At 43.0% G+C, this 25,897-nt stretch overlaps 1 protein-coding gene across 1 annotated transcript in view; it reads right to left on the reverse strand.

Moving 5' to 3' along the window:
- Oca2 (OCA2 melanosomal transmembrane protein) overlaps positions 1 to 25,897 on the reverse strand; it is a 176,751-nt gene that overhangs the window by 56,992 nt on the left and 93,862 nt on the right. The window contains 3 exon segments of the mRNA XM_040733342.1: positions 6,935 to 7,062; positions 18,954 to 19,062; positions 20,243 to 20,300. Coding sequence (XP_040589276.1) covers positions 6,935 to 7,062; positions 18,954 to 19,062; positions 20,243 to 20,300 — 295 coding nt within the window.

Below are 25,897 nucleotides of genomic sequence, written 5' to 3' on the forward strand. Positions count from 1 at the left end.
GTGTGAGTGTCTGTGTGTGTGTCTGTGTGAGTGTCTGTGTGTGTGTCTGTGTGTCTGTGTGTGTCTGTGTGAGTGTCTGTGTGTGTGTCTGTGTGAGTGCCTGTGTGTGTGTCTGTGTGTCTGTGTGTGTGTCTGTGTGTGTGTCTGTGTGACTGCCTGTGTGTGTGTCTGTGTGTGTGTCTGTGTGAGTGTCTGTGTGTGTGTCTGTGTGAGTGTCTGTGTGTGTGTCTGTGTGTCTGTGTGTGTGTCTGTGTGAGTGTCTGTGTGTGTGTCTGTGTGAGTGCCTGTGTGTGTGTCTGTGTGCGTGTCTGTGTGAGTGTCTGTGTGTGTGTCTGTGTGACTGCCTGTGTGTGTGTCTGTGTGTGTGTCTGTGTGAGTGTCTGTGTGTGTGTCTGTGTGAGTGTCTGTGTGTGTGTCTGTGTGAGTGTCTGTGTGTGTGTCTGTGTGAGTGTCTGTGTGTGTGTCTGTGTGAGTGTCTGTGTGTGTGTCTGTGTGTGTGTCTGTGTGAGTGTCTGTGTGAGTATGGCCAGATCTGTGAGGCAGCAGCAGCTATAGGGTCTAGGGTAGAAGTAGAAATGTTAATTTTGTCAAAATCTATTTCTGCATCTAGTGAGATGCTCATGAGATTTTTTTTCTGTAAGTCCATTTGTGTTGTTATTGTATCTACTGACTTGTATATGTTGAACCATCACTACATATCAAGGATAACACCAACTTGGACATGATGCATATTCCTTTTGGTGAATATCTATATTCTGTTTGGAAGTAAAGGGGAAGGCATTTTTTTAATCTAAGTTACTCAAGGATATTAGCCTATAGTTTTCTTCTTCAATTGTGTATTTGGTATTAGAGTGATACTGACCTCATAGAAGGAGTTGAAGGGTGTTCCTTTTGCTTATATTTTTTGAATAGTTTAAGAAGGATTGGCTGCAGATTTTTGAAAATATGGTAGAGTTCTGCTGTGACTCTGCTTTTAGTTAGAAGGTTATCTATTACTGTTTCAATCTCTTCATTTGTTAAAAATCTAGGCTGTTGGCTTCCTTTTGGTTTAATTTGGCTGAATCTAGAAATATACCCATTTCTTTTAGCTTTTCCAGTTTAATTGGGTATAGATTTTTGTAAAAACATTCCTGTATAATATTCTGAATTTCTTTGGTGTCTTGTAATATTTCACTGTTCATTTCTGGTTCCGCTAGTTTGGGTCCTTTCTTTCTTTTGCTGAGCTGTACAAAGGGTCTGGTGATCTTGTTTATCTTTACAAGAATCAGCTCTTCTATTTGTTGATCCTTTGTATTGTTTTTCTTTGTTTCTATTTCATTACTTTCTGCCCTAAATTTTATTATTTTTTACTGTTGACTGGCTTATAAGCTAACCACGTTCTAAAGTGGAAAACAGTGACCACATCTTCTAAATTCTGAAATGAAAGATTACCCACCCTCTTCATTTCTTTGAAAATACGGATAATTTTAATTCACTTTCTATTTGCATTCCTTTTATTCCTCTCACTGTTCTTACTATTATAGCCAAGAGTTCAAACAGCATACTGATAGGAGTGAAGACTTTCATTCCAGAGTTTAGAAGACATGGTGTCTCCGTTTCCCACTTTAGAACATGAGCCATTGGCCTGGCTGGAGACCTCTGGCTTCTGCTACACCATCCATAATATGTTATCACTGGGGCTCCTCTTGGATATCCTGTTCTTGTCCTGTGTCATGAAGATCCTGGTAATGGACACTTGCAAGTAAAGATGAATGGACACAAAGGTACACCGTGTGACTCAACAGGCCACACCACAGCTTCCACAACAAAATTCTCTCTCTCTCTCTCTCTCTCTCTCTCTCTCTCTCTCTCTCTCTCTCTCTCTCTCTCTCTCTCTCTGTGTGTGTGTGTGTGTGTGTGTTTTGTTTCTTTGTTTTGTTTCGGTTTTGGTTTTTCTTTTAAATTTGGTTTATTTGGGGACATTGCAAGGACAGAGGACAGATTAGAAGGGACGGGGAGATGAGTGGGATCAGAATGCATGATATGCCATCTACAAAAAATCAATAAAATAATAATTAAAACCTATGAAGAATGTGAAGACATCATTATCAAAAATTTCAAGGCAGAATAAAATGTGTTCAGCCACAGCCCAGAAATGTATATGACCAAAAGTAATAGTGATTGCAGACTAACACACAATCATAAATTACTTAAAACGTTATGTGGTGGTTGATTGGTTGGTTTATAATTCTATTGTTTGGTTCTTGAGTGTATTCTTTGTGAATGAGAAAATACAAAGAACTTTCATGTTTATATATTGGCAGGTTTCATATTGTAAAAATGGTCATATCATTAAAAGTAATCTACAAGTTCCATACAACTCCCATCCAAATATTAACATTAGAATAGAAAAAAAATCTTAAATTTCACATAGGAGCACAAAAGACTCCAAATAACCAAAGCATGATGAAGCAGGAAGAATAAGGCTGAAGACATCATACACACCTGATCTCAAATTATATTACAGGATCATAATAGGAAAAATTGTATTATACTGGCACAAAAACAGACACGTAGACCAATGGAATGAAACAGTGTGCCCAGAAATAAACTCACACAACTATAGCCTCCTAATAAAGTTTCTAAAACCATAAATTGAAGGAAAAAAGCAGCCTCTTCAGCAAATACTCCAGGAACCCTGAATGTCCACATGTAAAGTAAGGAAATTAAAGCCATGTTTCTCATCTTATCTTGTACAAAATCAATTCAGAATGACTTCAAACCCTTGATGAATGAACCCAGAGTCTGAAACTGCTGAGGTTAACACAGATAAAAATACTTCAAGGTACAAGCACAAGCAAAGGTTTTTCAAAAAGGTTTCCCATAGCAGAGAAAATAACCCCAAGGACTGGAAAAAAAGAGAATTATACAAAATTAAAAGACTCTGCAAAGAAAAATCATGATCACCAAAGTGAAGAGACAGCACACAAAACGGGGGGGGGGCTTTGCTAACTACATATCAGACAGTTAATATCTGCAATATGTAAATTGTTTCAAATATTAAACATCAAAACAGTAAACTATCCAGTCAAAAAAAATAAGCCAGTAGACTGAAAAGGCAGTTCTGAAAGGAATTAAAAATGGCCAATAAGTAACTGGAAAAAAATGTTCAACATACTTAGCATCAGAAAAACAAAAAGAAACCTTCTTTGGGATTCCATCTGACCACAGTCAGGATGACCACCATCAAGAAGAATTGACAAGAAACACTAGGATAGATGTGAGGGAGAGAGAAGACTTATTCCCCACTGGCGATAACGGGATAACCACTGCGCAACTCAGTTGGGAGTTTGTCAGAAAGCTAAAATTAGGGGGACTGAAGAGACAGCTCAGAGGTTAAGAGCACTGGCTGTTCTTCCAGAGCTCCTGAGTTCAATTCCCAGCAACCACATGGTGACTCAGACCATCTAGAATGAGACCTGGTGCCACGTTCTAGTCTGTGAAACACCGTATACATAATAAATGCATAAATATTTTTGTCAAAAAGCTAAAATTAGATCTACAACTTGATCCAGCTGTACCACTCTTGGGCATGTGCCCAAAGGACTCTATATCCTACTACAGAGATACTTACTCATTCATGTTCACTGATGCTCTGTTCACAAAAAACAGAAAATAGAAACAGTCTAGATGCCCATGGACTGATGAATGAATAACAAAATATGGCATATTTGCACAATGGGCCATTACTCACCTATTAGGAAAAAATAAAATCATGAAATTAGAAGGTAAATGGATGGGACTAGAAGGAGTCATTCTGAATGAGGTAACTGAAACCCAGACAGATAAAATCCAAATGCTTTTTCTCAGTTGTAGAAACTAGCTTTGAATTTTTAGAGGTGTGTATGTTTTATTTAGAATACCCATAGAGATAAGGAAACTAATAAGGACTCATGGGGAAGGGCTTTCAAAGGAAGATAGAATGCACTGACATGATAGATCAAAAGAGACAAGAAATAGGAAGGGATAGATCATGGTGGGTGAGGGGCAGCAGAGCAGGAGAGCAAAACTGGAAGGGACAAAAAACACCAAAACTTTCCAGGAAACTCATATAGAAGCCTACTACTTAGAAGCTTCCTGAAATACAGCTATGTACACACATAACAAGAATCAAAAGGTGGTTTTCAGCCGGGCAGTGGTGGCGCACACCTTTAAACCCAGCACTCGGCAGGCAGAGGCAGGCGGATCTCTGTGAGTTCGAGGCTAGGCTGGACCGACAGCCTCCAAAACAATACAGAGAAACCCTGTCTTGTAAAAACCAAAAAAAAAAAAAAAAAAGGTGGTTTTCCCACAGTGGAGCAACAGTGTTCCACCCAGACGCCGGAAGCTGCCAAATAAAAAGTCTAGTACTGGGAATAGGTTGCCTCTTTAGGAGTTGTTGGCCAGTGAGGTATCAAAGACCCCTACACATTATAGGTTATTGCCAATGTTCCTGGTTACCCTAACACCTTGACAGGAAGACCCTATTGCTAAACACACCACATACTTGAGTACATGGAGAAATCAAACTGGAATTGGCCAGGAAGCTTCATCTCTACTGACTAGCTTTTGTAGTGCTGGAAGAAGCTAAGCATGCTACCAGAGGATAAAAGTAGTCATCTTAACATACTATGAACCCTATGAACTACAATAATGACCACCCTGGCAAGACATGCCCACTAGTGCAATTGTGTCAGGAACAGTAGGCAAGTAACCAGCCACTGTCTGCTTGGATTTGAGTTCAGCTCCACAAGATGAAATTCGTAGCTGACACCACTATCAGGCTAAGAACATATGGTTAGGCAGGCCATAGACCATAGGCCATAACATACTACTATTATTCTGCACAATTGACAGAGTATTAAACTGACTCCTGGGGCCTACCACTATACCCATAGATCAATGCATCTCACAACCCTTGTCAGAGAAGTTTCTGTCTTCAGCAGATGGTGATTAACCCAGAGATTCACAGTTGGCCAAGGTACAGAGAATAGGAGACTGCAGAAAGACCATCACTAAAGAAATACCTATACTGCATCCCTCAACCCATGATTCAGGGACCACTGAAGATGGGCGTAGAAAGGGTATACGAGGTTATAGACGACTCTATGGAAACATAGTCTGCTGGACAAGGCAGGGAAGTTCCACACATTAAGCCACAGCAGTTGTGACACCATGCAAAAGACCTGTGCAGGCACAATCCAGATTAAATCCCAGATTTCCGAGGAGTCATTCGTAATTGTTATCTGCTGGTATGGAATGTGTCAGTCTTCTCTAAGAACATAGCCCTAGGTAAGTCAACCATGTCCCAGTGAAAAACCACACATCGCAGGATGCTTGGGTAGCACAAATTAGCACTGATAAGGAAAGTGAAATTCTCCAACAGCTAATAAACTCAGTAACAAATGGTGGTGAGAGAAAGAAGAACCCTTATACAATGTTGGTAGGACTATAAGCTTACACAGCTTCTATGGAATTCAGTGGAAATATTCTTCAATAAACTCAAAATATGACCCAGGAATGCCCCTCATGGATAAGTACCTGAAGAATTCTTAAGTTGAGATACCACAAAGATTCATGCACATTGGTGTTTACTTAGGGACTTCAGCTAAGACACTGAATCAGCCTAGATGTCCATAAACAGGTGTGTGTGTGTGTGTGTGCGCGCTCATACACACACAGAGACTCAAACAATGGATATGTAATCACAGATACACAAAGAAAAAGTTTAGCTGTAAAACAATATGAAATCACATTTGCAGGAAAATGGATGGACCTGGATATCATTACATAACCAACATAAGCCAGACTCAGAAAGACAACCATGGCATGTGTTGTCTCATATATAGAATCTATATTAAATTGTGTGTGTGTGTGTGTGTGTGTGTGTGTGTGTGGAGAGAGAGAGAGAGAGAGAATCGTGAAATGAAGACAAGGGACCATGAGTGAGAGTAGGAAGGGATCTTCAGGAAGTCAGGAGTGGTGGAAAGGGAGAGGCTACAAGAACACATGGGACAGGAGAGCAGAAGGGAGGACTATTTGGGAGATGGAAATGGACTAGAGAGGGTGTGGCCGAGAGAATGGGAGAGTGTGGCAGAAGAGGCATGAATAAGAAAAAAGTATGCTGACCTTAAAATTAATTTCAAATAGTTAAAAACATATGTCCAGGAGTCAAATAAGCCATTGCTTAAAATTTGGGGAATAATTCTACCTCAAAAAGCGAAAGCACACCAGGCAGGCGGTGGTGGCACACACCTTTAGTTCCGGCACACGGGAGGCAGAGGCAGGCGGATCTCTGCGAGTTGAGACCAGTCTGGTCTACAGAGTGAGTTCCGGGACAGCCTCCAAAATAAAACAGAGAAACCCTGTCTCAGAAAAAAAAATCGAAAGCACAATAAAGGTCAAACATGAGGAATTGGTGCTCAGGCAGGGAGCCTTGGGGAGTAGTGTTTTCATTAGTCGTTTTTCTTCCTCTCTGTTGGAGGAAGGCACACATTTATAAACATATTAAAGATTGAAGCATGTGTTGTGAGGAATTTTCAGTCACCCCGTATTTGCGCAGCCTGAGTCAGCTCCTTTTGCCCGATGTGCTTGCTCTATGCGAAACCATTTTTCTGCAGTCCTAATTTTGAGCAAATTCTATGTTTCACAAACAAATTAAATTAAAGTAAATTCACCTGTCACAAAAGCAGTTCAGGGAAAAGAAAAAAATAGCAACCAAATCAATGTTTTTGCTTTTGTTTTTTTATGAGAAGCATTTAAACGACTGAGATCAAAAACTCCGATCGTCTTGACACCAACCTCCATCATCTTCCACGTAGCGGATATGTAGAGAGACTTAGGCTTCGCTCTGTACGCAAAATGTGAAACCGAAAATCAAGTAAAAGCCCACATAGCCAAAGCCCCACAGTCTTACCTCCATCAGGACAAAGAGGGCTGCAAAGAAGAGGAGAGTCGCCCATTCCACTCTGTGCAGAATGACCTCAAAGTCGTGAGTGTCGGCTAAAACTAGCAACCAAATGGCACCCAGAACGGCAATCCACCCTGTAAAACAAGCAGGATCCGTCCTGTAAAACATCCACTGCTAGCGCCCCAGCCCATGTTCTGTCTTCCCGACGGTGTGCTTTTCACTGAAAACAACCGCTGCACTGCAAACTGTGTGCATTTAAGAGGTATCATCTCTACGTTAGCTTCTGCATATGTCCATGAACCAGTACTGCAGTCGAGATAGTGGGCATACTCATCATCCCAGAATTCGCGCCCGCCCGTGTCCTGTCGCCCTCCAGACCCTTCTGTCACTGAGGACATGCACTCCCAGTAAAACATCCACCTCTTATCTCTATAGATCAGTTTGTGGCCTCTGTATTCTCTATAAATGTAGATTTGTATTCTGCTCTCTCTCCTCTTCCTCCCTCCTCTCAATGCTACAAAATCAAGCCCCAAACCTCATATATGTTACCCAATGTCCTACCTCTGGCATATGCTCAGGCCCTCACATTCCCAATTGATCTAATGGCACATATATTTTTTCTGATTACTTCTCAATGGACACATAATCTTGTCAGAAAAGCATCATTTAGCACAATTACTTTAATGTAATTTTGTTATGTGAGTCAAATTTCAAAGTTTTTCACCACGCAGTGGCATACCATTACCTGGCTATGCTATGATATGATATACTTCCCATTTACCCATTAAGGATATCCCAATGGTTTCTAGTGTTTGGGCTATTACAAATGAATATGATATAAATATTCACAGAATGACTACAGTGGCCTCCCTCAATGTGGACAGAGCCTTGAAATAGAGCAACAAATCAGGTGAGATCTAAGAAGTTTATCCAGCTGCCTTTAGAGGTTACAGCGTCATTAGGACTATGCCCTTACTCGTCAGGTTTCCTGAATGTCAAAAAAGACACATTTTATTGACTGTTTTCATGCTGACCAATATCCAGGCAGGTTCCAGTCACTCCTGACGGCTGAGCACTGCGGTACATCAGCTCACAAGTCATATCATATAAAGCCATTGGAAATATTTCAGAATGTGCTTTGTGTAATTGCTCATTTACCAATGGGAAAATAGTATTACTAAATAGTAAACTTGACTTTAGAGTTTTAATAGTTGCCTTAAGACATACCTTACTACTTTACTGATAACTCATGCACATCTTTGTTTAAATGGACTTATCTTTAAAGTCAGTGATTGAAAAGCCACATGCTGTCTACCAAAGTGACTTCAAAAGGCCAGGTGTCTTAGTGTTTGTGTTGTGGGATATTTGTACACTATGTGAAGACATGTCACTGTGATTAGTGTAGCAAAAAGCTGAATGGCCAATAGGTAATCAAGAGAGATAGGTGGGATTTCTGGGAAAAGGAGAAACTTGGGGTGAATCTAGAGAGATCCCAGTGAGACAGAGAGTAAGTTAGACGCACAGAATGAAAGATAGGTTAAAAAGCCATGAGGCAAAACATAGATTAGTAGAAACACGTTAATTCAAGTTGTAAGAACTAGTTAGCAATAGGCCCAGGATATTAAACTGAGCTTTCATAATTAACAAGACGTCTCCATGTCATTACTTGGGAGCTAGCAGGCAGGACGGAGAAAAACTCATTACATGTCTGTGCAAAGCTATGTGATACAAGCCATTAGAAATGAAAAATGAAAGGTGGATGGATCATTAAGTTCTTTGCTCCACTCCCAAATCACTGACCTGGGTGTGCTCAACACAGGAAATTATCCAAGTCAGTGTCATCATAGCTCTTCCCCTCCCCCCCCCGCCCCCCGCTGTTCTCCCAACTGCAAGTTTTCTCAATCCCGTAGACTTAGATTGAAGTCACAAAATCAACCTGTTCCCTGAGCTGTGAACAAACAAGATCCATACTCCTAACCAGCACTTGAGGTAGCTTTCAGCCCTATCCACCATTTCTTCCTTGCCAAGGTGACTTAGAAACTGTGTGATACGATGGAACCAAAACGGGGTGTTTCCCTGTCCGAAAGGACTCTTACTGATCAGCACTAAACAGAGTACAAGTAACGAAAGCTCGTAATTGCATTAGATTTCCTAACATGGTAGGACCAGTGTTTTACCCAACATCGCCTACTATTTCCCACAGCATCTGCCCTGGGGTGGGGCGGGGGGGAATGCATGGCATTTAAGTTATATTGTGCAAATAGTCAACGCTAGTTAGTCGTGTTGTTGAGTCTTGTTACAATGAGCTGTGTCGTTTTCTGACAACAGAGCACACTTTCCAAAAGCAAGCATTTGGAAAGAATCTGAAGTGATCAAATTTCACAAGATTTCAAAATTCTTGCTGAAGTTATAAACCCCAAGAACTTGAAACGTGACTACAACAAATGGAATGGATGACAGACCTATAATGAGTCTTGCTGTCACCCTAGCCAGCTCAAAGTAATGACACGGAGACTTCTTATTAATTATGAAAACTTGCCCTTTATCTTAGGCTTGTTCCAAACTTGCTCTTATAATTTAAATTAACCCATTTATAGTTAAATTAATCCTCTCTTCCATATTACACCTCCTGTTTCCTCGCCATGTCTCCTGGCTTTTACCGTGCCCCTGATTCCTCCTTCTCTTCCTTTCCCTCTCCCTAGAAATCCCACAAATACCTGTTGACCATTCAGCTTTTTACTATACCAATATAACACTTCACACAGTGTACACATATCCTAAAACACAGACATTACTTCTAACATGATGACTCCAAAACAGAGAAATTCAGAGTAGGTAACAATCTCTAGTCCTAACATTTCTACTAAGCCTGAGACATGAACTGCCTTCATTTGTTTTCTAAAAGAAACACAACAACGGCATGTCTTACAAATGCTAGGGTGAAATACAATTTAAATAGAAAACAACATTAATATATTTGCTATAACTTAGATTGTCAAGGTTAATTATCAAAGAGAAGATAGTGTTAATAAATAGTAACCACTTGCTTTGACAGTTTTAATAATTGCCTTAAAACATACCTTACTATTTTACTGCTAACTCATAGACATCTTTGTTTAAATGCCTTGTCTTTAAAATCTATGGCTGAAACGCTGCAGGCTGTCTATCAAAATCACTTTCAAAAACTCGACTGTCTTAGTGTTTGTGCAAATTTATGTTATATAAGCTACTGGGGAAAAAGTGAAAGATTGGTGGGCCATTAGATTCTTTGCTCCAATCCAAAATCACTGATTTGTGTGTGCTCAACATAGGAAACTGGCTGAATTATTGTAGACTAACCTACTCAGATGATAATCAAAACTTCCAGTTCTGTTAACCCATAAGAAATGAACAAACTCCTAAAACATACAAACCACTGCTACTGATCCAAGAAGAAGTAACCCTGTGAATGAAGTCCCATCCCACATAGACCATGTTCATAATCACAATCCTTCTCACGAAGACAACAGTTCTCTTCTTGCAGTAGACAAAGACAATGGGTTGACAGCCAAAACCAAAGAGCTAAAGATTTAAAACTAGGAGACAGGCACGCAACCTCATGACCTTTGTGTAGGCAACAGTCAGCTAGCTGTAACGCCAAAATCACAGTATCTGAAGAGGCAAAGTGGCATCCTCAATCCTGAAAGCTCTTGTACTTCAAGAGGGACACTATCGGCAAAGGCAGAACCGTGAACTCTGGGATACTTGGGAGGCTGAGTCAGCAGAATGAAACCTTCAAAGCTAGTGTGGACTACAGTGAGTTAAAGGCCAACCCGAGTAACTTAGTGAGGGTCTGCCTCAAAATAATAATTTTAAGAGGAGCGGCTAGGGCTACAGTAGGAAACTTGCCTAGCATCTGTGAGGTGTACCTGAGTTCAACCCCAAATACTGCAGCAGCAGAATGAGAAGGAGGAGGAAAGAGAGGAGGAGTAGCAGGAAGAGAAACGGAAGCCATCTGGAGGTGAGTTAAAGCCCAGAGGAGGAGGCACTTAGGTTATATGCAAACATGTGCCATTTTAATTAAGGCACTAGAGCATCCAGAGGATTTTGGATCCCCGGGGAGTGTTGGAGTCCTGTCTCAAAGATAACAAGAAATGACTGTACAATCCAGACTCTAGAGTAGCTGACGAACGTGTCGGGAGGTTTGCAGAATGTTTTTCTAGCTAGAATGACGCCCTTCCTCTAAACATTATGCCCTCAGCCATGACAGCCATGTGTTATCAAGTGGCCCTGTCCTCCTGGCTGGCATTTCCAGGGTTAGAGAGCAACACTGCCTGCACCAATCACCTGGGAACCTGAAGCTCAAAACAGAAGTGTTCGTGTGTGTGTCTGTGTGTGTGTGAGTGTGTGTGAGTGTCTGTGTGTGCCTGTGTGTCTGTGTGTGTCTCTGTGTCTGTGTGTGTGAGTGTCTGTGTGTGTGTCTGTGTGTGTGTCTGTGTGTGTGTCTGTGTGTGTGAGTGTGTGTGTCTGTGTGTGTCTGTGTGTCTGTGTGTGTGTCTGTGTGTGTGTCTGTATGTGTCTGTGTGTCTGTGTGTGTGTCTGTGTGTGTGTCTGTCTGTGTGTGTCTGTGTGTGTATGTCTGTCTGTCTGTGTGTCTGTTTGTGTGTGCCTGTGTGTGTGTGTGTCTGTGTGAGTGTCTGTGTGTGTGAGTTTCTGTATGTCTGTGTGTGTGTGTCTAAAGCAGATTCTGTAAACTGACTGAGGAGGTGCCAGGAGAAAAGAAAGAAGCTGCATGGAAACTGTGGGAACAGGCAGGTTTGCCAGTGTGGAGCAGTTTCTATCCGGTCACCCCTCAAAGCCTGTCCTCATCTGACCTCTGCTGGCAGCCGATAACCATCCCCACACTGCTCTCTGCTGCTGAAAGCAATCAAATAGATCGCTTGTCACTAAAAATACTCCCTCAAAGGCAACACATGAACTGCCCCAAGACAAAGACACTAAGGGACACATCATGTGCATCAGACCAGCCCTAAGGGAGGGAGTCCATCCAGCCTGGTGATGGTAAGGCTGCGTCCACACTGTGGGAAGGCAGGCGTCACAGTCTCTCTGGAAAACTCCACAAATTCCTTCTACAGTCAATGTTCATACGTATATGACCGATGGTCTCAGCTCTAGATACACAGGCAGGAGTGAAAATTGAGACCCACACAAACCCTTAGGTTTCTTGCCGTTTGGACCAGCTCTGCTCACAGTTGCTAAAATTGGGCTGACCCTCAGTGAATGACTGAACACACAAAGCTGGTGCCTCCGCACCGGAGAGGAGCCAACTTTTCACCCAATCTGCAGCACGGAAGGCTGTGCCAGCCACGTAGCGTCGGCGCGGGAGAAGCTCATCTCGGGAGACTGCGTGCAACCTCACTCCACACATAGACATTGTCCAAAGAGGTGACACAATACCAAAGGAAACTGACGAGTCCTTGATGAAAGGGGAAACAGCCACAAGGGAGAGGACGAGGGTCTGCGAGACTACGCCCTGATTTTGTTGGTGGTTATATAGACCTCCGCAGGTATTAAATGAAATGGAATTCACAAGAATGTTGAGTCAACGCCATGCTTAAGTTCCAGGTCTGCGAAGAAGGAATGTGTCCGATGATGTCACACTTTGTCACGTGATGCACATTTCACAACACCACTTTGCGTTGCATGAGACCATGTGTCCTATGACACATTTCAGTGCAATACATTGCATCACACAATGGGTGCTCTATATTGGATGTTTGCGTGTTTTGTTACATAATACATGCCATTGCGATGGCATCACTGCGCGCTACCCGGCATCACACTACATGATAACGTGATGTTATACAATGCTATTTTATGTTATTTGGCTTTCGGTTTACACAATGCACAGTGTGCTGAACAGTTTTTACATCAACTGGACACAAGCTAGAGTCGTTTTGGGAGAGGGAAGCTCAATTGAGAAAAGGCTTGTGGTGTGCTTTCTTCACTGGTGACAGATGTGGGGTGGCCCATCCCACAGTGGACTACACACTAGCTTTTGTAGAGGACCTGAGTTTGACTCCTGGTACCCACGTTACACCAGAATGCTTATCCCTGTAATCCCAGTGTTAATGCCTCGTGTCTCCGTAGGTACCTGCATGCATATGAAAAAAACCCACACATACACATAATAAACAAAAATGTTCCATAAAAAGAGAGGTGCTGAGGAGTTATCATACTGATTTCCAAAGTGGCTGTACGAGTTGGCACTCCCACCTGCAGTGGAGGAGTGTTCCTCTTTCTCCACAACCTCTCCAGCATAAATTGTCTTTCGTTGGTGTTTTTGATTTTAGCCATTCTGACAGGAGTGAGATGGTATCTCAGAGTTGTTTTGATTTGCATGTCCCGGATGGCTAGGGATGTTGAGCACTTTCTTAAGTGTCTCTCAGCCATTTTAGACAACTCTATTGAGAATTCTCTATTTAGTTCTGCAGCCCACTTTTTAATTGGATCCTTTGGTGTTTTGGAGACTCGCTTCTTGAGTTCTTTTTAAATTTTGGAGATCAACCCTCTGTCAGATATGAAGTTGGTGAATATCTTTTCCCAATCTGTGGGCTGCCTTTTTGTCTTGCTGACTGTGTCCTTTGCCTTACAGAAGCTTCTCAGTTTCAGGAGGTCCCATGTATTAATTGTTGACTTCAGTGTCTGTGCTATGTTCAGGAAGCAGTCTCCTGTGCCAATTTGTTCAAGGGTACCACCCACTTTCTCTTCTAGGAGGTTCAGTGTGGCTGTATTTATGTTGAGGTCTTTGATCCATTTGGACTTAAACTTTGTGCATGGCGATAGACATGGATCTATCCGCATTCTTCTACATGCCAGCATCCAGTTATGCCAGCACGATTTGTTGAAGATGCTTTCTTTTTTCCATTGTATATTTTTAGCTTTGTCGAAAATCAGATGTTCATACATATATGAGTTACTATCAGGGTCTTCAATTTGATTCCATTGTTCTACTTGTCTATTTTTGTGCCAATACCAAGCTGTTTTCAGGACTACAGCTCTGTAATAGAGCTTGAAGTCAGGGATGGTGATGCCTCCAGATCTTGAATAAGGTTGTTTGGGCTATCCTGGGTCTTTTGTTTTTCCAAACAAAGTTGGTTATTGTTCTTTCAAGGTCTGTGAAGAATTGTGCTGGTATTTTAATGGGGATTGCATTGAATGTGTAGACTGCTTTTGGCAGGATTGCCATTTTTACTACATTGATCCTACTTATTCAATTTCTGGTGTCTTCTTTAATTTCTTTCTTTAAAGACTCAAAGTTCTTGCCATACAGGTCTTTTATGTTGTTTGTGGCAATTGTAAAGGGTAATGTTTCTCTGATTTCTTTCTCAGCCCTTTTATCATCTGTATATAGTAGGGCTACTGATTTTCTTGAGTTTATCTTGTATCCTGCCACTTTGCTGAAAGTATTTATCAGCTGTAGGAGTTCCTTGGTAGAGTCTTTTGGATCATTTATATAAACTACCACATTGTCTGGAGTTGGGCATCAGTCTACCACAAAACCTAGCAATTCCATTCTTAGGCATATATCCAAAAGATGCACATTCATACAACAAGGACATCTGTTCCACTATGTTCATAGCAGCATTATTTGTAATCGCCAGAACCTGGAAGCAACCTAGATGCCCCTCAACTGAAGAGTGGATAGAGAAAATGTGGTACATTTACACAACATTACTGTTCAGCAGAAAAAAACAATGGAATCCTGAAATTTGCAGGCAAATGAATGGCACTAGAAGAAACCATCCTGAGTGAGGTAACCCAGTCACAAAAAGAGAAACATGGTATGTTCTCACTCATATATGGATTTTAGACCTGGATCAGGGGAGTCTGGGGATCCCATGGCCAGAGAGTCTGGGGAACAGAACCTTCATCCAATGACTGGTAGAACCAGTGGCAGACTCCCACAACTAATCACTGAGCAGAACTCAAGGAACCCAGTGACAGAGAGGGAGGACTGATGAGCAAAGGGGTCAAGACTGGGCTGGTTTAACCCACAGAAACAGCTGACCTGAACAAAGGGTAGCTCTTGAATTTTAGACTGATGGCTGGGGATCCAGCATGGGACTGATCAAGACACCCTGAATGCGTGTATCGGTGAGGAGGCCTAGGCAATCTATGGGGCCTTGGGTAGTAGATCAGCATTTATCCCTGGCATACAAATGGACTTTGGGTGCCCATCCAACAATGAGAGATGCACTCTCACCCTGGACTCTTGGGGGAGGATCTAGGTCCTGCCCTAGATGAAATGACAGACTATGGACACCCGCATGGAGGGCCTTACCCTCCCTGGGGAAATGAGAGAATATGGGGGGGGGGATTGGTAGGAGGGCATGGGAGGAGGGGAGGGAAAGGGAGCGGGACCTGGGATTGACATGTGAAGCAACCTTGTTTCTTATTTAAATTTAAATTTTAAAATTAAAATTAAAAAAATAGAGGTGCTAATCCTGACATGTTCAACCTATTTCTCACCTCTAACAGTTTCAGAGTTTCTGGTCCTACTCTGCAGAATAGGATAACAACTATATAACTGCCAAACAGTAACATGTAAAATACACAAAGTCCAAAAATTAAATAGGAACAGATTAGCAAATCAATCAATAAGTAAACTAATGTAATAAGTTGACAAAATATGAAACACAAATAGCCATGAATACATGAGAAAATGTTTAACATTTTCATATTAAAATTCATATGAAAATACAATGTTATTCCATCTTACCCTATCAGAACTGCAGTTATTAATAGCTCATGATGGGCCAGGCTGGTGGCAGCACATCTATAAACACAACACTCAAGAGTCAGAGGCAGGTGTATCTCTGTGAGTTTGAGGCCAGCCTGGTTTACAAAGCAAGTTCCAGGACATCCAGGTCATAGAGAACCCCTATCTGGAAAAACCAAAGGTGAAAAAAAAAGAACAAATGACAACAAATACTGGTGATGACTTGAAGAAAAACTTGATAACACTGTCAGTCAGTAAAACCATTATGGAAATCAGTATGGCAGTTTCTCAAAAAAAAAAAAAAAAATACAAGCCAGCTATGCCACTCTTCGGTATTTGTTCCAGGAAGTCAAAGTCCACCAATCACTGAGACACCTGTGTGTCAATGTGTGTTAGAGCTCTGCTCACAACAGCTAAGTCATGGGACCAGCTAGGTCTTCGACAGCAGGGACTGGGAAAATAACATGTGGGACACACACACACACACACACACACACACACACACGAAAGAATGAAAGTGTGCCGTTTTCAGGAAAACGGATGCAGCTGGAAGTCACTACATTAAGAGAATTAAGCTGGTCTCAGAGAGACAAATTTGTGTCTCTGTAATTTGTGGTCCTTAGACTCTTTATCATCGTATGTGTGACATGAAAGTAGCAGGGACACTATAGGGGACAAAGGGACAATTAGGAGGGGTGGGGGGGAAGGAGAGACAGTGGTGGCATGGGGAGTTAATGCATCTCTGGGAAAACATCCTTCTGAAACCCAGTACTACATGCAATGAAGATATTCCCTTTTAAATATTTCTGCCTTGAAATGCTAACCAGACTTTTTCCTATTCAACATAACCTTTCGGGATAGAGAATCAAATAAGGCCAATGTGTATCCTAGGATCCCTGGTAAGATACCTGTTCACAAGCGAAAGGGGGAGAAAAAAAAACACTAGCATTAAGAGCAGGACAGAAATAACCCTGTCAGTAACAGGTGCAACCATGGTGTAATAAGATGAGTCGTCTTTGTGCAAAGGCTGGGCTTATGAGGGCTCACCCCTACACAAACCATAGGCAACTAAGTAAAGCTGAGAAGGTCAACATGATCTTCCATAGTGAGCATGCCCATTGGTTGTCCAGTGCCAAATGTTCAGCCCTCAGTACCTACATATGAGTACCATTATATGGACTCAAAAAGTTACATTTGGGAATATACATACACACGTACGAAAAAGATGATTGATGGGGAAGAGCAGCAGTGAATTTGAGGAAAATGGAGAGGGTGCATGGCAGGGTTTGGGTGAAGAAAAGAGAAGAGGAGAATGTTGTGTTAAAGTTAAACATGAGAAGGTACAGAGATTCACAGTCAGATATTAGGCAGAAAGAATCTAAATTGGAGACATCCATCAAGTCCCTTCCCTTTGGCATTCGGGGAACCCAGTAGCAGAAGTGGTGAAAGAATTTAATGCCTCAGAGGGGTCGAGGACACCAGGAGAGCTTGGCCCACAGAATCAACTAAGCAGAGCTCACGGAGGCTCACAGAGACTGAAGTCGCAATGGCGGTGCCTGCATGGACTGTGTTAGGTCCTCTTAATATACATTATGGTTGTTAGTTTGATGTCCTGTTGGAACTCCTAGTAGTGGGGCTGTCTCTGATTCTTTTATTCTTGAGATCCTTTTCCTCCTGATGGGTTGCCTAGCCCGGTCTTGATGTGAGAGTTTGTGCCTAGTCATATCGCTGCTTGTTACGCCATGTTCTGTTGACATCCCTGGGAGGCCTGCTCTGTTTTCTGAAGTGAGAGGGTCTGGGAGAGAGGGGAGGTAGAGGGGTGGGACTGGAAGGAGTTGAAGAAGGAGAAACTGTGGTCCAGATGCATTGAGAAAATATGGAAAGAAAAGTAAACAACTTCCATCTTTAAACAAAATGTTTTCTTCAATAATTTCACAGAAATGTTAAACCACATATCTCTAGTTCATATGCCTACATTATTTTTAAATCGTTTGGTATACTGTGTGTTTTCACAAACAAAAATCTACTTATCCTTTAAGATAAAATACAATCTCAAAAACAAGTGGGGAGGCTGTGCTGGTCTTCCCCAACAGTAACCAAGATTTTTTTAATATATGTTTGTATGAAGACGTGTCTTTAAGTGCCCGGGTATAATTAAAATAATCACACTTTAACAATTTCTAGAGGTACCCCCACCAAAAGCAGTTGAGAACCATGCCATCGTTATCTCTGCCTTTGGCTTTCCTCAGGACTTCAGGGAATTCCAGGAGCACCAATTCTAGTGTAGATCTGGTGTAGACAGAACATCTGTCAGCTCAGAGCCAAGTCTGAGTTACCTGCCAAACTGGACACCACATCAAGCACCTACTTCTCGTCGGTCTATTCTTTCACATGAGGTAGATTTTACAAGTAGATGTTTCCGTTGTACTTCAAGTACTGACACCTAGAAAGATCACCGTGACATGACATGAAGTCTACGGGACGTGAGAGAGATGTTTGTGGAGAGGATGGGCACTAGGAGTTTCAACCTGGAAGAGCCATTTCTCCTCTGGGCACGGGTAGAACTTGACACAGAACAGGAGAACGGCAGTTGACTAACGACTAGAGAGAATGAGCTGACCATGAGGGAGGACCAAAGGGATACAGTGGACAAGAAATCTACTGCGTGGAGAGAAGAAGCCTACTGTGTGTGGGAGAAGTAGCCGGCTGCATGGGGAGACCATTTGCAGCCAGACATGACACTGAGCTCAGTAGGTTCTTCCAATTCCCCAGACCCTTCACAGTCACTGGTTTGCTTGTGATGGCATGCTTTTGCTGGTATGACTTCTAGGCTCTCCTGAGAACCATTCCAAGGTGTGGCTGTCCAGCGTGACAGACACAACAGCACCAATTCTACGTGCCTTCCGACACCGACCCCTGCAGGGGCTGCAGATGGACTGTCGCTCGGTTACACCCCCCCCCCTTCCTCCCAACAAAGAGGCAAGTCACACAGAAAGCCGTCCTTCCACCGAGGGTTGCCCACATCCATCTCAGCACAGCAGATGACTGGATGGGAAAACTATCTGTAGCCAGACCAGACACTGAGCTCAGTAGAGCTCTCCCCGTCGTCTCCCAGACCCCTCACAGATACTGGTTTGCTTTGTGATGCCACTCAGTGTGGAAAGTCCAGTCGTCGTCTGGGAACAGGCTTGGAAGCCCTTCCCATGCACGCTGCCACGTCAGATGCAAAGCTAGCAGCAGGCATTAGCAGAATGTTAGACTCACCAAGATCAAGATGAATGCCAGGGACAAAAGAATTGAGAAAGAACACGGAGATAACACATCCCAGCACCGCCAGGCACTTGACAAGCAGACTCCTGTCTGATATCCTGTGCTGAGAGAGAAAGAGAGAGAGAGAAACACAACTCATTTGCTCAGTACAGTCTTCAGATTCCTACATCATCTGAGTCACTGTGAGTATTTCCTTTTAAAAAGGAACGTCAAAATGTTTGTGAAAACTAAATAAATTTCCACTATTCCAAGAGAGTATATACACTGTAACACAGTGAGATATTAGCAAAAACTTTTTGGGAATAACATATAAGATTCAGACACACGGTCTTCAAGGGTGCCTGTGTGCCATGCATCTCCCAGAATTCCACTGTCCTTCCTGCAAGGAGTGCCCATGTGATGCTACACCTAAGAGTCATTGCAAGATGTGGTTATCAAGTATGACGTACATGACTTTACAGCTCTGTACATCTTCAACATGCTTCAGGCATTCTTTAAATGCTGCTTTTCCAGCAAAAGGAATCCAGAGACCTTGAAATGTAGTTCTTGCCTCATAGTGGGGTGGGGGCAACCTCTAAGTATATCTGCCCAGTCGCTCGGGAGGACAGAGAGCACTGTGTCCCTGCAATGAGGACACATCCTATGAGTCCCTCGGATATGCTCTGCTCCACGGGCAACTCATTACAGCAGGAAAATGTGCAGAAAGCAGAGGCAGGCCAAACCCAAAATGGCAGGATACACACATCCGCCCCTAAAACTCCGCCTCCTACACTGTACCTCCAAAGCACATGCCCTGTAAACTCTCTGGGTCAGGAGAGCTGAAGAGATGAGCGGAGGCTGGCTCAAAGGGTGGCCACCATGCTTTTCCCGGGACACCCCATGGAATGTATCTTCGGGGCACCCAAAAATGGTAAGGTTTTCATTTCATGATACAATTCTGCCGTTTTAGGAAACCGTTTTTCCTCACCAACACAGAAAATAAATTACACGTCATGCAAAGCTACAGGAATAAAAAGGACAATGTTTTCCAATCACTAACCAAATCTGAAAGAAATAAAAAGAGAGTTCTGAAGGGATCAGCACATAGAAATGAAAAAGGGTGCGGGCGGGCTGGTGTGAGCAGAGCCCAGCGTGCACCTGCATCCAGATATGGCTCCATGCCACACAGCGTTCTACAATTAGACCTGTCAACCAAAAAGGACAATAGAATCTAAGCAGGAGAAAATAACCACCTTCTCCACAAGCCATGACTCAGCAGCCCCCGAGAAAAGACGACAAGATACCTTTCTTTGAAGCTCTTGGATGTTGGTCTCCCAGTTTTTATCTTCCTGTGAAATTTGTCTGCAAGAGGAAAAGGACTCTCGTTATGTCTGTGATGCAGAAAGCTCACTGCTGCTTCATGAGATTAGCAAGGCGGCATTGACAGTGGTGGCAGCCTAGGTGCATTTATGGATCCTCACATAGTTGTTTGGGAGCTGGAAAAACCATGAAGATGACCAGGGAAATTAGGAAAGCTGTTCACTCTATATTCCCAAAGAAAAGGAACAAAAATCACGACCTGAAGGTGGGGAGAAGTTGTAAGAACAGTTGTAAAAACTCCAAGTGTCATAAAGAACGCCTGCCAGTGGGTGAGAATGTCTGGGGCAAATGGAGTCTGTGGTAATTCACTGATACCCTTCCACACACTTCCAGTAATCTCTATTTTAGTTACAGCACCTGGATAGACAAAATGTTAGGTAAATATCTGTGGTTCCGCTTGCTTACAAAACAATCAGAAAAATAACTATACATAGTCAGCATAATCATATTTATTTTCAGTTTTCAAAGATGCTTAAATTTACTTGGGAGCTTACTGTATGCACCGCAACATGTGTGTAAGGCCAGAGAACAATTTGCAGGAATCTACTCTTTTTCTACCCTGTGGGTTCACAGCCTTGATATCAAGCATCTTTACCTGCTACATCATCTTGACAGCCCCATGTACCAAAGTTTATAAAGGTCAAACACTGCAAATAGAATAACCTAAACACTGACCACCCACCATGCAGACTCATGAGGCTGCTTGTCACTCCAGGGGTGCAGTAAGAGCCCCTTATAAAACCTGGTGAGTAGGCTCTTGTGATGCTAATTACTTTTCTGTCACTGTAACAAAACACAGTGACCCAGGTAACTTATGGAAGACAGAATTTATTTTGGCTTATGGTTCTGGAAGGATAAGAGTCCGTCGTGATGGAAAAGCAGCTAACATTGTAGCAGGACCAGAATGCGGAGAGTTTGCTCACATCTTGAACTACCAGTATGAGGCAGAGACTATATGTACTTAGAGGCTTCCCCCAGTGATGTAGTTCCTCAAACAAGGATCCGCCTCCCAAAGCTTCCTCAGTCTACCCAATCAGCACCACCAATTGGGGACCAAGTGTTCCAACACTATGGGAGTGGAGGCATTACCATTCAACCCATCACAGCTCTCATTCCAACACTTGGGAGGCTTTGGGAGGCTGGGGAAAGGCTCTCACCTATTCAAAGTCAGGCTACACGGTGAGTTCTAGACCACCCTAGGCCACACCAGGCCCTGTCTCAAACAATGCCACAGGTTTGGGTGTGACTTAGTTGGTAGGGTACTTGCTTAACTAGCCGGAAGCCCTGGGTTCAATCCCAAGCACTTACTAAGTCAAGCAAGTTGGGTGCATAATCCCAACACCCAAGAATTCAGGATGACCAGGAGTTCAAGGCTATTCTTAGCTATACAGGGAGTTCAAGGCCAGTTTAGGCTAGAAATTCTGTCTCAAAAAGAAAAATAATAATAAAAAATACGTTGAGGAAGCCGAGCAGAGTGGTACCTGCCTATATTTCCAGCACTTGAGAAGTGAAGGCAGAAGAATCAAGAATTCATGGTCATCCTCTGCTACCTAGTCATTCTGAGGACAGCCTAGGCTGCATGAGTCCCTGTCTCAAGCAACAACAATAAATCTAATAAGTTATGGAGAGGCCCCAGTTTTGGCTCCCACCTGAGCAAAATACTCAGTGTTTGAAGCTGTGTTTCCAGCCAGGCTATGACTCTGAGGAGGGAGCTCACATTGGTCTTCCTGGGAAGGTAAATGCCACCTGTAGTAGCTAGCACCCATTTGTTGGACTTCCTTTCAGCAAGGAGCTCAAGCCACATCTCCCTGAGATGGTACAGACATGGCAAGCCATTGTGTGTCTGCTGTAGACAGTATATTCCACTGACATTGCACCATCCTGTAAGCACAGCAGGGAGGAGTACCCAGAGATTCTATATCTTATATGAGCATTCTCATATAAGGACACGTTAGAGAGTCACAATGTCCTCCACAAAGGCATCCATTGAATGGAATGAGCCGAACAGGCCCGCAGGCTTCCATGAGCCTCACCGGTCCGTAGTTCAATAAGGCTGAGGTTCACCAGAGGTCGCTATAGGTCAGCAGCTGAGCCTGCTCTGGGCTTTAGTACAGACTACACCGTTCTTCTGGCTGGAAACCCTCCAGCCCCAGGTAGAGGAATGTTCTCCAGACCACCTCCTGGCTGAAGCTGGGGAGACCCTGGAAGCTCATCGTTTTCAGCTTCCGCTTCTAAAGGTTGGCTTCAGGGCTGCAGTCCTGTTTCCTATGTGCAGACTGAGAGGGTTTCCAGGGGTCACTTACTATCCAACAGACCCATCACCTCAGCCTCTTCCTCCAGAGTCAGGAAATCCTTCCTCTACTAATGTCACTCTTGGGAAGGGAAAGGTCCACCCTCAAAAGTCAGAGTCAGTGACCCCTATGGGTGAGGCAGCAAAGAAAACTGTATGTCCTCTGAGGAGAGAGTTGCCAGGGTAGGTCCTCATGGCCATGTTCCCCTCAGGATGCCTTCAGCCTCGCCCAGGTAGATCAGGAGCTCAGCGCTGGAACTCTGTGGTCACCATAGTGGTTGGAGTGGCCGGAACAAAGGTTTCAAGTATCTTGTATCATAACGGCTGTATTGGAGATGTGAAATCCACAGAGGGCCAACTGTGCTTTCCATGTTTCTGAATTTCTTTGTTTCCAAAGCGAGAACATTGTATCTTTAAAATTAACTTGAGGAAAAGGTGAAACAGGAAATGTCGCTTGCTTTAGGGGTTATTTTATCTAAGGAGAAGCAGCTGTCACCACCTTTGAGATCCTCTCACTTTCTGCACTTGTGTGCGTGTGTGTGTGTGTGTGTGTGTGTGTGTGTGTGTATACTTGCACATGCATGTGCATGTGTGCACGTGTGTGTACCAATGCATGAGTATACATGAAAATATGTGTACGTATATGAGAGGCCAGATGTCAAGTTGAGGTAACTTTCCTCAGGCGCTACCTTGTTTATTGAAGTAGGAACTTTCATTGGGACGTGGTACTTGTGGATTAGGATAAGATTTCTACCCCGGGAGTCCAAGAGACCCTCCAAGGAACCCAGGGATCCCCCAATCTCTACCTTTCCAAATACTGGGACTACAAGCCCTCCCCACCACATGTGGCATTTACATTAGTCCTAGGGAATCCGATTCAGGTCCTTTCATGGACTGAGTCATATCCTCAGCTCCCAAATTTCCTTTGATCTATACAATCTATGCAATCGGCTCACTTTTTCTGATTTTATTGTCTTCTACACTGACCACAGGAAAGATACTGCACAGTGAATAATGACATTTTGGTGTACACTCAAGGACCACAAACGAGCCCTGAAGGAGACTGACCACGCATCCGGTACAGCTCTAAAGGAAATCCCAGCAGAGAGAGGAATAAACATGAGAACAGCTTTCCCAAAAACAATAAAGGAAAACGTGCAGAGCTATCGCTTGGCTTACGTTGCATCATCCCACACACTCCTCACAGAACGCACCCCGAGAGTCCACCACCTTCCTCCTGCTTCAGTTCCTTTATTTGCAAACAGCCCAAGATGAGCTCAAGGAAGCGTGGCAAACCTCCACATCCGCATGTCCTCACGCCTTTAAGTATTGATTCCCCTGAAGGTGAAGACTTTTAACTCTTCAATTCTCCACGCCAAGATTTGGTCTTGTATCTCTAACTCATGAGCAGGGTCTAATGCCTGTTGAAATTGGTCACCATGTCCCCAGAATGCAGCCTGGAAGCCTCCTGTGGCTTGGGTTCATAGGTTATACATTTCTCCACCACTGGTGGGATGAGGTGGGTTCTGACCTTGAGATGAGTCCTGTGTCTTAGTAACTTTTCTATTGCTGTGATAAAACACCATGGCCAAGACACTTACAAAAGAGTTTATTTGAGCTTGTGGTTTCAAAGTCCATCGTGGCAGAGAATAGTGGCAGCAGGCAGCAGGCATGGCAACAGCCACAGCCAGGGGCTCACACCTCAAAATGAATTCAAGAAGCAGAGAGACTGAACGCAAAATCACATGAGTCTTTTGAACTCTCAAAGCCCAGGGACATACTTCCTCCAACAAGGCTACAGCTCCTAGATCTATCCAAACATCACCTCTGTCTGCTAAGTGTTCAAAAGTCAGAGCCTCTGAGGAACAGTCTCATTCAAATCACCACAATTTGCTCTTCAGATTGTGCTTCATCCCTGGGCTGTGTCTTTGGGCTTCCATGTAGTAGACTACGGCTCTCTCCTCCTAACAAACCAGCTCTCAAGATAGCCACACACTGTGACCCATCAAGGACCAGCTTTTTTTCAGGGAATTGCAATGTCCCAGAACATTCTTTTTTCACTTTTTTTCCAAGACAGCCAACATCAAATTAAATGGAAAGAAACTCGAAGCAATTCCACTAAAAATCGGGAACAAAACAAGGCTGTCCACTCTCTCCATATCTATTCAATATGATACTTGAAGCTCCAGCTAGAGCAACAAGACAACAAAAGGTAATCAAGGAGATACAGAGAGGAAAGGAAGAAGCCAAAGTATCACTATTTGCAGATGATCTGAGGGTACACATAAACTACTCCAAAAATCCTACCAGGGAGCTCCTACAGATGATAAACAACTTCAGCTAAGTGACTAGATACAAGATTAACTCATAAAAATCAGCAGCTTATGTACAAGGGGCTGAGAAAGAAATCAGGAAACAGCACCCTTCATAACAGCCACAAATAATATAAATTATCTTGGGGTAACCCTAAACAAGCAAGTGAAAGACCTGTATAAGAAGAACTTCAAGTTTTTGAAGAAACAAATTGAAGGAGATATCAGAAGAAGATGGAAAGATCTACAATACTCAGGGATCAGTAGGATTAACATAGTAAAAATGGCCATCATACCAAAAGCAATCTACAGATTCAATGCAATCACCATCAAAATTCCAACGCAATTCTTCACAGAATCTTGAAAGGGCAATTTTCAATTTAATATGGAAAAACAAAAACCCAGGATAGCTAAAACATTCTAAACAATAAAAGACTCCTGGAGATCTCACCATCCCCAAGTTCAAGTTGTACAGAGTCACAGTAATAAACATTGCATGGTGGTGAAGTCAAAACAGACACATTGATCAACGGAATCCAATTGAAAACCCAGGCATAAATCCACACATCTATGGGCACCTGATTTTTTTTTTATAAAGAAGCCAACAATACACAGTGGAAAAGAAGAAAGCATCTTCAACAAATGGTGCTGGTCAAACTGGATGTCAGCATGTAGAAAATGCAAAAAAAAAAAAAAAAAAACCCCACAATTGTTGCCTGTAATCTCTCCTCAGCATGACTGGAGAATCCTGAGACTTCAAAGTCTTCCTATCCTCAGTGTGGCTGGAAAATGAATTACTGATGCTGACTCCTGAGGACCCTGCTCCTATCTTTTATACCCCTCTAGTGCTGGAATTAAAGGCGTGTGATCCCAGGTGCTGAGACCATCTTTGTGTGAACTGTTTGTCTTTAGAATTGGATCAGTCTTGTGTAGATCTGAGTGACCTTGGACTCACAGAGATCCATCTACCTCTTAAT

Source organism: Mesocricetus auratus, unplaced genomic scaffold (assembly GCF_017639785.1).
Source record: "Mesocricetus auratus isolate SY011 unplaced genomic scaffold, BCM_Maur_2.0 Super-Scaffold_100030, whole genome shotgun sequence".
NCBI classification, from domain to species: domain Eukaryota; kingdom Metazoa; phylum Chordata; class Mammalia; order Rodentia; family Cricetidae; genus Mesocricetus; species Mesocricetus auratus.